This window comes from Schistocerca piceifrons, chromosome 7, assembly GCF_021461385.2.
Source record: "Schistocerca piceifrons isolate TAMUIC-IGC-003096 chromosome 7, iqSchPice1.1, whole genome shotgun sequence".
Classification (NCBI taxonomy): domain Eukaryota; kingdom Metazoa; phylum Arthropoda; class Insecta; order Orthoptera; family Acrididae; genus Schistocerca; species Schistocerca piceifrons.
In genome coordinates this window covers 191,630,752-191,644,321 of record NC_060144.1, presented here as the reverse complement: position 1 = coordinate 191,644,321, position 13,570 = coordinate 191,630,752, and the positions used below count along the sequence as shown (strand labels likewise).

The following is a 13,570-nucleotide window of genomic DNA, read 5'->3' as shown; positions in this document are numbered from 1 at the left end:
GTTATTTTATATGGTGCATTTCCTTTGCAATTTCAGTTTTATTTTCGTTTTTTTCTCTCGTTCATGTTTTAACGCTGCAGTATTGATCTGCATTAGCGGGATACAATAATATCCTTTAGTTAGAGTATTGGTTCTTACCAGTCAAAATCACAAAAAATTAACTGAAAACTTAATAAATGAAAAATTCCCGGAATTCTAAAAAATTCTCGGGTTTTTCCCGGTTTTCTCCCGGATGAAAAAATTTCCGGGTTATTCCCGGATCTCCCGGTTGTCCCGGGTCGTAGACACCCTGTTTATCTTCTTGTACGGCTGCAGAGTCTTCTGTGCAAAGACCTGCCTCTTTTCTGTTATCCCTCCCTACCTCCCACAGCTCAGGCAGCTGTTTTCAACTATCAAGTATCAATAATTACTCAGGCCATGGCCATGGGAGTGTGCATTTGAGAGTCAGTGTGGTTGTTGTGCAAATTTGTCTACTATTGCTACAAGAAGAGATAGTGCTCGAAAGCTAGAGTGAATGACATTTTGTTTGGTGTATGCTCCATGCATCGATCCACTGTAGGTGACTGGTTGCCTTTCCCTTATTTTATGTATTGTTCCATCTCGGAATTTATATTATTATTATTATTATAAGTATAGTTACCTTTTTCTACTGTACTACTTTTAATTTTTACTGGCTGTATGCTAATAGTGAGCAAATTACTGACTAACACAATATGCTTAATTTACTTTCAAAATATCAATTAAATATTCAAGTGAATCATTGTTGATGCTTACTGGCATTACTTTCTTAGCATATGTATGTACAAAGCCTTATAAATCTTTGATATAATCAGAAATGGTTTGTGTTGTCATAGTCTAAATAATGTTCATTGTTAATAAGGGTGACTTTAGGACAGAAGGGAAAAAAAGGGGGGGGGGGGTGACATAAGCTTTTATTCCTTCAATATTCAGGTGACTGCAGTATCTTTTTTTAATTTTTTTTGCTTTAGGCCTTGCAGGCAATAATTTTACATGTGCGTACTGTGTGGACTCCAACAACAACATGGCTACAAATCATTATTTATACAGGGAAGTTTTATTCCCAAACATATCTTATCCTTTTGTATGAGATTTATATCCTGATATCACTGTTCAGTAATTTTCTAATTTGTTGCACGGTCCTGTGACAATAAACTGAGTGCCAGATCTTAATTGTTGGTTAACCGGATGTCTTTATCGCAGTTTCTGATTTCATACAAAGTTAAGCCAGAGAATTTGACAAGTGCAGTCTTTAAGATATTGTATGTGAAAGAGAACCAATACTCCAGACAGACAATCACAAAAACGTCTTCTCAATAAGATCGGTAAACCATAAACACACAACTGAAGGTGTGTTCAAACATGAAAAACATGTAGCAACTAAGTTAAGGGGCCAAACAAAGAAATCGAATTGCAACTTTTGGAAATCAACTGGCATCTGAAATGTCATTGTCAAATTCTGTTATGTAAGAAATTACCAAAACTCAACAACATACCATATCTTTTGAATCCAAGGCTGCTTGTGACAACTGTCGAATCTTACTGATCTCGCGCTGGTAGCTCTCGACAGGAACGAACAAGTCATACATTGTAAGAGACCAGAACGTGACAAGGAATTGAGGAGAAATATCTTCCCACACTTTTACTGGATGTAATGGTTTCACAGATGCCACAATTGGTCCCATTATCTCACTCACTGCTTCACAATACTTTTGATGTTTCTGTGATGCAGACATCTTTTTACCATTTGGATCTGCTTTTCGTAATGCTTCAAATCGTAACTGAAAAAAATCAACAAGAAGAAAATGTGAAAAATGTCAAGCTGCATCAGACAGAATTGTATATTATATAGATACTCCAATAAGACACTTGGCAAGGTGACATGTGAAACTAATTAAATTAGTAGAAATGAAGTGACTGGCTGGTACTGCCTGCTTTTTGGTCGCTGTCAATTTTGGATAGCATATGTTTTTCTGTGAAATATATCAAGAAGTCAGAAAACAAGACTATTTTGATCTCACCACACGCATTCCAACAATCTTTAACTCCACTATCACTGTTGCTTTTGTAGCCATGAATGCACTAAATACAGTTTTGTTTGATAATTTAAGTTAGCAACAAATGGAAGCCAGTCAATACTGGTTAACATCACTGTCTTTTATTAAGTCAGTTACAGGTGAAGTCACAATATTATTAAAAGTATTGTTGCTACTCACCATATAGCGGAGATGCTGAGTCACAGAAAGGCACAACAGAAAGACAGTCACAAAATAAGCTTTCGGTCAACAAGGCCTTTGTCAAAAATAGATCACACACACACACACACACACACACACACACACCATAGTTTCTGACAGCTGAAGTGTCGTGTACACACATGTGTGAGTTACATTTGCAAAAAGTGGTTGATCCCCCCCCCAAGCTTATTTTGTGACAGTCTTTTTGTTGTGCCTACCTGAGACTCAGCATCACTGCTATACAGTGAGTAACTACCCTTTTCATAATATAAAGTCAGCTTACAGTGAATAATATCCTATTTACCACTTTAACTAATAAAATATGTGGTCCATCTTTGGAGGTGATGGGGGACAGATAGCTGCAGAGAAATAGATAGAGTGACAGGGAAGAGGGGGGGGGGGGAGTGAAGGGGGAGGGGGAGAGAGTGAAGAGGGGGTGCAGGTGAAGACATCATTAATAACAATCATATTTTGCAAGATAAATGCATGTCACCCCAGAAGAATTTAAAAATAATTTATTACTCTAAACTTGAAATTATTCATACAAAGCCATATAATCATCCATAATTAAAATTCTTGAAACTAAAGTAGTTCATACTGAAGAAATGAAGATGACTCATGTAACACAGGCAGGTGAGACATAACTAATCTTGTAAGATTTCAACAGTAAGCAGCATAGCAGAACTGGATCCAAGAGTAATACCTACATCACAACATCAGTTGGTTTTTAGACCATCAGCAACAGAAAACAAGAATTATCAGGAAATCGTCTTTTGTCTTTCCAAAGGAATCCTAATCTGCACTTTAAATGATTCATGAAAACCACACATAAACCTACATCTGGATCGAGGTATGAACTCCACTTTCAACTATGAGTTCACCCCCTTCACCACTACACAAATTTGTTCAGCTATAACTGGAATAACAAACAGTGGTAAGTTCAGGTTAGAACATCAACAATTACGAAAATGATAGATTTCTACAAACCATAAAGATGACATGGTGAGTTGCACACAGGTACAACAAAAAGACTGTTAAACACTAAGCTTTCGGCCAAAGCCCTCTTTAGAAAAGAGAGGAAACACACACACACACACACACACACACACACACACACACACACACACACACACAGAGAGAGAGAGAGAGAGAGAGAGAGAGAGAGAGAGAGAGAGAGAGAGAGAGGGGGGGGGGGGGGAAGGAGGGAGAGGGGGAGAGAGAAGCAGGCAAACCTCACACACACAGGACACAGGTCTGCTACCTCTGGCCGCTCTGTAACGATTACGTTGAATGAAAGCAGCACTCTGGAGTGGAGCTGCGAATGGGGAAGGATAGCAGGGTAGGGGTGTGTGGAGAGAAGAATGCCTTCTGTGACCCTCCTTCCTCCCTCTTAACAACCCCCATGGTCACCTTCCAGGAATTCTTTACCTCTTATTTCGTCTCATAACCCTTCCCAAAGACCCTTTCTAAGAACACCTACTTTTCAGCCGAAGAAAGAAAGCAATACACAGTCTACAAACTGATCCTCACCTTATCATCCTACCTGCAGACAAAGGTTCCCCCACTGTTGTTAGGAATCACTGTGACTATCTTGCGGAATGCCTCTGCAAATTGTCTGACTCATCCATCTATAAAATCTGCCAGAATGATCCCATCCCAGTTCAACATAACCTCCAATCCCTGCTTAAAGCGTTAGGGTCTTAACACATCCTCTCCCCAAATCCATTTCCCTTCTCATCTCCATGACACCCCACACAGCCATGTTCTACATGCTCCCCAAATCCCACAAACTGAACAATCCAGGACCCCCCCTTGTAATTGGTTATTGTGCCTCCACTGAAAGAATTTTGGCCCTCACTGAGCAACACCATCAACCAATTGCCCTACATTTATAGCTTCCAATATCAATGATACCAACCATTTCCTTCACTTGACTCTCCACTATCCCCAGACCTTTACCTTCTGCATCCCTATTTGTCACTGCTGACACTACTTCCCTAATCACCAACATCCCTCATGCCCATGGTCTTGCTGCCATTGAACACTACCTCTCCCAACATCCTTCAGACTCCAAACCCACTACATCACTCCTCAGAGACCTTACTATATCCTAACACACAACTACCTCTCCTTTGAGGGGAAGGTATGCATACAAACCCAGGGAACAGCCATGTGCACCTACATGGCATTCGCCTTGTGCCTACCTGTTTCTGGGCCATCTGGAGGAAACTTAGCCACCCAAAACCCCTGATCTGATTCCGATTAAATGATGACATCTTCATGGTCTGAACTCTGCATAAAGACACCCCATTTCATTCCTTCTAAACATCAAAAGCGTCTATCCCATCCATTTCACATGGTTCTCCTCAAACCAATGTGCCACCTTAATGGATGTTGATTTGGTCTTCCTCTCTGATGGCTCTGTCCACATCTCTATCTGTATTAAACCCATCAACCTCCAACAGTACTTGTATGCCAAGAGCTGCCAACCCTTCCACACCAAAAAATTCCTCCTATACAGCCAAGTCAACCAAGAACCATGTATCTGCAGTGACAAGAACTCTGTTGCCCAGTATGCTGATGGTCTCAAAAAGGCCTTCACAGACCAGAATTTCCGTCAAAAGATTTCCCTTGCCATATCTCCTCACACTCACAATCCTCCCACCACCCCCAAGAACCAGCTACAAAAGAGTGTGCCCTTCGTCACCCAGTCCGCAGCTTGTGGTCTCGCGGTAGCCTTCTCGGTTCCTAAGCACGGGGTCCCTGGTTCGATTCCCAGCAGGGTCAGGGATTTTCACCTGTCTCGAGATGACTGGGTGTTGTTGTGTCGTCTTCATCATCATCATTCATCTCCATTATGGTAGGAGGGGGGTATGGCAAGTCACCTCCACTAGGACCTTGCCTAGTACAGCAGTGCAGGTCTCGCGCATCATCCCCTATGCTCTGTCAAGGAGTATGGGACTTCATCATCATCATCATCATCATCATCATCATCGTCATCATTCGTCACCCAATACCACCCTGGACTGGAACAACTGATCCACATTCTTTGCCAGGGCTTTCATTACCTATCACCATGCCCTGAAATGAAGGACACACTTTCCAATATCCTTCGCATCCCTCCTAAAGTGGTTTTCCATCACTGATCCAACCTCCACAACATCCTAGTCCCTCCCTATGTCACTCCCCAACCCCTACCTCTTGACACAGGCATCATATCTCTGTGGAAGAACCAGGTGCAAGATCTCTCCAATCCACCCACCCAACACTTCCTATTCCAGTCCTATCACAGGCTTATCCTATCCCATCAGAAGCCAGGCCAACTGTGTAAAACAGCCATGACATATACGAGTTCTGCTGCAATCATTGCACAGCCTTTTATATTGGTATGACTACCAACAACCAGCTCTCTACCATGATGAATACCCAGCACTGAACTGTGGCCAAGAGCAAAGTAGGCCACCCCGTGGCACAACATGCAGCTGAACATAACATGCTCGATTTCAATGGTTGCTTCACAACCCAGGACATGTGGGTGTCCTTTTCTCCACCAGCTTTCCTGAACTGCACAGTTGAAGGTTATTCTCACAACACATCTCCGATTCCGAAATTATCCTGGCCTCAATCTATGGTAACCTACTGCCCCACACCCTCCAGTCACAGTTTCTGCCTACCTTTGTCCTACCACCTCCTTCCAATTCATGTCCTCACATCCTCATTATGTGACACACTCTGGCAACACACCGATCAGTTTTTTCCCCTCTCTGCTCCTCTCCCTTTTTGTTTCCCACTCCCCTTTCCCTCCTCCAATGCTGCACCTGGCAGCCTTATCCTGATGCCTTGTAGTCCCTGCCTGCTCTGGCAGACTGCACTCTTCTCTCGCCCCAACTGTACCATGCTATCCCTTCTCCTTCCCTGCCCCACACGAGATTGCTGTTTCTGTTCAACACAACAGCTGCAATCTGGCTAGAGCACTCAAGAGATTTTTCTCATTTATTTTCTGAAGAAGGATTCAGCCACAAGCTTTGTGCCTAATAGTCTTTCATTGCGCCTGTCTGCAACTCAACATGTCATATTTACGGTGAGTAGTAATCTATCTTTTTAATAACTGTTTGTAACTGGAATAATGATACAATAATGAAACGCACAGTATTATAGATGTGTTTGTGAAGCAAATATCCATGAGTGCCCAGCATGCCTTAGCAATGAATTTCGGATCAGAATGGGCAACTCATTGTATTTCAGAGAGATTGATTTCTCAGCAATGTGAGGAACAGTGAATACTCTGTCAAACAGGTTGCAAGCTGGCCTGGGAGTATGTAGTACAGTAAGGAACACCTGTTGAGAAGGCAGTCCCAGAACCACCATCGGACAAGTTAATATTATCACTGTTACATGTGAACAGATGCACAGCTCAATAAATTAAGGTACCATTCAAATGTAGGGCTATTACTGTTTGTCTTGTTATTGTGATAATTTATGTGGCTCATCTTTCCCATTCTTTATACTCAGTTCCATTCATACAGCTCCTTCTGGTTACAATTAATTTCATTTGGGAATCTGTATACTTGCGCTAGCTCTATGATAGGTATTTATTATGGATTACTAAACCAAACAACGCTAGAGGAACATGTGGTGGAAATGATTGTGTGGCATTGATGGCCGTTTCATGACAAATCTTTCGATGATATCCTGATAAGGTAGTTGCTGAATGCTTCATGCACTCTTGACAGGCAAACATGTTTCACTCAACAGTTTCTTTAGATGTTTTTTTTAGAGTGACTATACACGATGGTCCGTTCACTGATATCAGCTATGCTACTGGCCAAGTATGTAGCAGGTGTATGATTAACTATTCATTTAAACTTGAGACATACTCCTGCCCAGAGCTAAATGTTCCAATTCCTCATTGAAATATGGGACAACTATCTCTTTATCTAGATCAATAAACATGTACATCTTCCTACCTGTTGTAGCTGCCCTCCGAACTTTGAAAATTCCTGCTGCTATAAAAGTCTCATGGTCACTGATACCAGTTTCAAGGAGGACATTCCAGAGTTTGGGTACACTTTTTCTGAGAAGGCACTAAGTGATGTTATGCTGGATGTCTTGTTGAAGCCCACCATTTAAAAAACTAATAATCTCACTTGATTGTTGGATGATGATAATGTCCAATGATGCCAAGGTGATTTGGGAACTTAAACACTAACAAACATAAGATTATTCTAAAGTTTTCAGTTACATCTGGTGATGAGTTAAGTGATAGACAGAAAAATGCAATTATAAGTATATGCCCAACATTAATGTAGAGTCATGACCAAACAGTCTTGCACACACCTCCAATTTCTATCAAAATTTCCCGTCTAATCTGACAAATTAACCACCTCCATTTCCGATTAGCTTACCTTTTCGATACACACTTAAATTTACTGATAAAATATCATTGCTACCAATTCTGGGTTTTAACCACTGGAAAATCCACTTAGGAACATCAACAATGTAGGAAAAGATAGATTGCTACTTACAGTTAAAGAAGACATGTTAAGTTGTAGACAGCCACAATTCACACTTACACAAAGCTTTTGGCCACAGCCTTCATCAGCAAAAGAGAAATACACACTATTCGTACACACATGTAAGCACACCTCATGCTCACATGACCGGCAACACTGGCCAGAATCCAACTATCACATGGGATCAAAGAACACTCTGGAGGGGTGGGAAAGGGATAGTGGTGTATGGGTTGGGTGACAGAGGAACGCCGTGTGGCAGAGTGTGCAGGGACTAGAATGCCAACAGGGGTGGTGTCAGGAGGTTGTGGGGCTAGGAGGTGGGGAAAAAAAAAGAGTGAAAAGGAGAGGAGTGGAGAAAGATGGATGGGTGTGCACCCATCCATCTTTCCCTGCTCCTCGCCATTTCGGTGTGCATCTGCCCATCTTTCCCTGCTCCTTCCCTTTTCTGTGTACACCCACCTTCTTTCCCTGTTCCTCTCCTGATGAATGGCGTGTGTTTCCCTGTTCCTCTTCTGCTGATGAAGGCCATGGCTGAAAGATTTGTGTAAGTATCTTTCAATTGTGCCACCTGCAACTTGATGTGTCTTCTTTACAGCAATAGCAATCTTTTTGTACACAGCTCCATTGCTTTTTAAGTGTGTTTCAAATTATGGCACTTAGTTGTGGGTGCTTTGGCACATAACCACTAGGATAATTATCTGGACTGGATAGTGTGTCAGCTAATTAAAAAAAAAAAAAAAAAAAACACCTTACATGCATCAGCCGGCCGCGGTGGCCGTGCAATTAGGTTTAAGCAGTTCTAAGATCTAGGGGACTGATGACCTAAGATGTTAAGTCCCATAGTGCTCAGAGCCATTTGAACCTTACATGCATCCAACACAGCCAGCTTCCTGGAGAGGCTTGTCACAGAAGCAAGTCTCTTGTTCAAGCCTGCCATTCAACTCTGATTTAGGGGGAACCAACTTGGTCTGGAGAGGATACTGAAAATTGAGAATTTTGTTGAATTTCCATTAGCAAGACTGGTCTTCTCAATGCTTTCTGCCACTCTCTGGAATAACTAAAATATGTTTTCGAAGTCCAGACAAAATAATTTATTTGTTTCAACATACACCACAATCTGAACATTGTTTCCTCAATGTCTGCCAGAACAACCTCTTCACATACAGAATGATGTCCCCTAGGCACACTCATTGAGCGCATGTGGTTCCTTCACAGCCCTGTTGCTACTTGCCTCAGACATACTACTGCTTATTGTACATTTGAAGAGCTGATGATTAATCGAGTCCTACCCCTCTGGATTTGCCTTGGTACAGAACACAGCAGGTGTACCAACAGAAAAAGTGAGTCTTACTGGCTCAGTTTCAGTGAAAGACAGCACCCGAACATGTTGGTTAGGTGGATGCTTGTTACATCATGAGTTCTTCTTGGTTCCTGTCTCCACTGCACACAGTACCTAGGCCCAGAATTGACAAGTCACTCATAGTCAAGAGGACGAGCAGTGATACTGCTGTACTTTCTGTACAGAAGACATAATCCATGTAAGCAGATCGTATTTAAGGTGCATTTGGTATTTCTGGTAAATTATTCTTGGTATCCCTTCCAATGCATCCATTCACAACAGCTTTCATTTGGTATTTTTAGTACATTACCTCAATATCCCTCCCAACACATCCATTTACAACAGCTTTCATTTGCTTGATTGTAGTAGGAAGATTTCTGACTGCTTACAAATATCTGCTAACTCCTTCTGTGCCCAAGAGAAGTATTCACATCGGGGATGAATTGCAGTTCGTGCAATCTTTTATACAACAGTAAACAAATAACTGTATACTAAGTTTGCTGAACCTTTTTTTTATTTTATGTACCTCTTATGCTACAAATGTTACCTGTTTCCTTTAATAACTGAAAGTGATGATAACAACACAAAAACCTGGGAAAAACCTGGGAAAGAAGTTACAAAAACCCGGGAAAGAAGTTACTGATTCCCTTGCTCTTTATTTGACGTTATGGTCAAAAATAAACTTGAAAAAGCCTTAATTTAATATAAATGGAAAGGGAAAGCTAAGTGTTACATGATGAGTTAATCATACTATACGATACAGCAACCGTAAATGACAAACCGCAATTTATGACCAAATACATTACGCACAACACTCATAACTTAAAATAATTATGAAATTATTTATGTTGTTTGATGCAGCTATCCATGCTACCGCGTACTGTGCAAGTCTCTTCATTTCCAAATACCAATTGCAACTTATACCCAGCTTACCCATCCCGGGCGAAAGGAAATGTGGGAGATCAAAGTGGTGTCAAGGATGCAATTTTGTTTCTTGGAGGCAAAAAAAAAACAAGCGGATGGTGCAATTCCAAGAGCAGCCATAACTCCTTGTTGAACCTAATGCTGCAAATGTTCCACTGGTTAAGAGTCGTAATGGGGAATGGGAAGGAGACAACAAATGAAAGGTAATCACCTTGGCAGCTGCCAGGTGCCAGCCTTCAAAGACTAACTGCTAGAAGGCACCCAGGGTGCTAGCCAAGCACAACCTCACTGAAGAGTGTGTAGTCCTCTGGAGAGGGGAGGGGGAGGGGGGGGGGGCGATGGAGCAGGAAGAATGATTGTCTGAATGCCTCTGTGCCTGCTGCAATAATTCTAATTTTGTCTCTCACGATCCATATGTGAGCATTACATAGGTGGTTTAGAATACATATAGAATCATCATTTAAAACCAGGTACTGAATCTTTGTAAATGGACTTTCTCAAGATAGCTTACATCCATCACAGGTCTGCCAGCTCAGTTTCTTCAGCAGCTCTGTGACACTTTCCGACAGGTCAGATAAACCTGTGGCTATTTGTTCTGCCCTTCTTTGTATACCTTCAATATCACCCATTAGTCCTATTTCGTTGGGTCCTACACACTTGAGGAATATTGTAGGATGGGTTGCACGAGTAATTTTGGCCGATGCCATCTGTGACTCATTGATATTACAGTCATAGGACACTATGTTTTTTTGTTTTGCGAAGTGCATCATATTACATTTCTGAATTTTTAAAGCAAGCTGCCAATCTTTGCACCACTTTGAATCTTATCAAGACCTGACTGAATATTTATGCAGTCTTTCAGAAAGTACTTCACTATAGATAACTGCGTCATCCGCAAAAATCTGTACAGTTGTTTACTAATGAGTCACATGTTTATCCATGAGTGGAAATCATGGAGGAGCTGGCTGGAGAATAGCCCAGTATTTATTCTGTACCAATTGTTAGCTCTTGCCAGTCTCTAATGAATTAATGTCACATTCTTCCTCACATTCTGAGCTGCTAAATTCATTGTCAAACTAAAGATTACTATCACTGTCCATTTTCAAATACACTGCTTACACAACACAGAACTGAAGTTAAAAGTGCACATTTTGTTATTGAGCACTAAAAGGTGCATACAGTCAAGGAAATATCTAGTGGCAAACAGCACCACCAAAATCTAACTGGCAGGTGATCAATGTCAGAATGGATACTCCGTAACAGCCTAATACTCAACTATCAGCATTGAACAAATTTAAGTGAGATTTTAATTTTCAAATGTTTGTTCTTATGATGCTAAAGTGACGGGATTTTCAGATTTTTGCGGTAGAGGGTGACGAAATGGTTAAATAAAATTTCTACATTAATTTATTAGCTGGTTGTGTGAACTAGTAGTGTTAGTATGATATGCATGAGCACAGAAACTACCAGCTTGAATGGTGGTTAAACATGCTATATTTTCATATATTTTGAAAGTTATCTAGTTTACAAGTAAAATTACAATTCACAAGGAGATGTCCAGGAACAAGTAAGTCTGTTTTCCTGCAGTAACAGAGAACAAAGTTTATAAACACACAACTTTCTTTCAAATAACCCTCAACTACTCTCTCTTCAAATTAAATGATACCAAAGTTGCAAATTTTATGATTCTGTCTTGTCAATGATGAGTCATTTACGTGACTTTCTAAAAACCCCTTCTTTTGCTAGGAGGCCTGCTACAGCTTTATATAAGAATCTAGCTATACAACTTCTCTCATCTACATTCAAACAGCTTATATTCCTCGTCCCTTTGTTTCCTCAATTAGCTCTGGACAGAAACTAAATATAAAATGTATTAATAACTTGAAGAATTACTCACATTTATAGCATGCGTAAACATTGGTCTCGCCAGAAAGAATGCTACATCTGCATGCATGTGGTACTCCAGAAGCATTTTATTAATTGATGGCATCTTTGTCACATATTCTTCATTTGACATTGTGGAATTTAAGAATGTCCCAAACTGCACCAATGTGTCTTGACACTTTAAATAAATAAATTTAGATTAATCCAATGAAAGTAAGTGTATAAACTGATAATTGTATCAACAGAAAAATACTATATAAGGGCATAATTCACACAAAAGACACTACAAAAACTAATACAAATCAACATGAAACAAACTCATGACAGAGATACTAGATAACACAAGAACCCATTATTTACAAGAGCTGCAAGACGACATTTCACCCCATAATCAATGAATTTTTGTGCATACATATCACACAGCAAGTAAGTATCACTCCTTACCTGATCATATAATTTTCCTACTAGTTTGAGATGGCTCTTCTCAGTTTCTCTGTACAGAACACAGTACCGCTGTTGGGCCATTAGCAGATATAATGCTACTGCAAGATTTTGTTCCGACAGTGCTTCTTTCAAACGCTGAGAAGATTTCTTTGTATTCCGTACTTGGCTGAAGTAACCTGCCTGCAAATCACGAGTATCAACATATGACTGTGGGAACAAATACCCCTCTTCTCCCACATACATAAAAAATCAAATGCAACTGAAAGCAAATCTGGAATTCACATGAGCCAAGACAACACATCCGTGTGCCAAAAAGAGTACTCTCCACATGGGAGTTCTACAGAAACTTCCAGACCACACAAAAACAAATACTCGAGTTAAAACTTCCAGAAAATTTTTAGTCTTGTTTACAGCACCACTGAGTTTACTCCATGGAAGAATATTTACATTTATACAGTGTATTACATAAATATCTAAATGTATGAAGCGTATTATTTGCGATTTTAAATGTGTATGGATAGAAACTACTTTTGCCCGTATACGTATCAACTGACCTGTTCAATGTCTGCTTTTGAAGTGACACACACACACACACACACACACGCACACACACACACACACACACACACACACACACACACACACACAGGAAAATTTTTTAAATGCGTACACAGTGATAGAGGAAAAACTACAGTGGGTGGGGCAGAAGAGAAGAAAGAAGAAAACACAATTAACATGGATGGAAAACAAACCTACTACTAAAATTAGTGACTTACTGAGCACTTTGATTACAAAAACAAGTCCTTCCTGATTTGGTAGAACGTAAATACTTCAGGACTAAAGTCTTTTTTTATTTATTGCTTCTTTTAAGCACTTGTTTGCATTATCCAGTAAACTGTCAGTAGTCAATATTTCCTCCTTTTCTTCTTCTTTCATTTTCTTCAGTGTCTGTTCACCATGTCCAATATTACTTTTTCTTTCTCAAACTTACTCTTCATATTTGCTTTAATAATTTTTCTTTTTCCTGTTTTCATTGTTTCCTCAGTTTTTCCACAGCTATTCTCATCTTCACAGTACCACTTGTATTCAAATGAGCTGTGCACACCAACTTAAGAAATTCCTCTCCTCAAACACATTCACCACAGCATCTTTTAAACTCAAATGAGCATCCAATGTTCTTTCACACAGAGTTGCAGTGTCTTTGTTCAAGA

General features: G+C 40.3%; 1 protein-coding gene across 3 annotated transcripts in view; it reads right to left on the bottom strand.

Annotated features, from left to right (window-relative positions):
- LOC124805288 (THO complex subunit 2) overlaps positions 1–13,570 on the bottom strand; it is a 318,134-nt gene that overhangs the window by 161,725 nt on the left and 142,839 nt on the right. For all 3 annotated transcript variants that reach the window (XM_047265797.1, XM_047265799.1, XM_047265798.1), the window contains exons 15-17: positions 12,360–12,539; positions 11,929–12,093; positions 1,515–1,799 (exon numbers count right to left, since the gene is read on the bottom strand). In XM_047265797.1, coding sequence (XP_047121753.1) covers positions 1,515–1,799; positions 11,929–12,093; positions 12,360–12,539 — 630 coding nt within the window. The remainder of the gene's footprint in view (positions 1–1,514; positions 1,800–11,928; positions 12,094–12,359; positions 12,540–13,570) is intronic.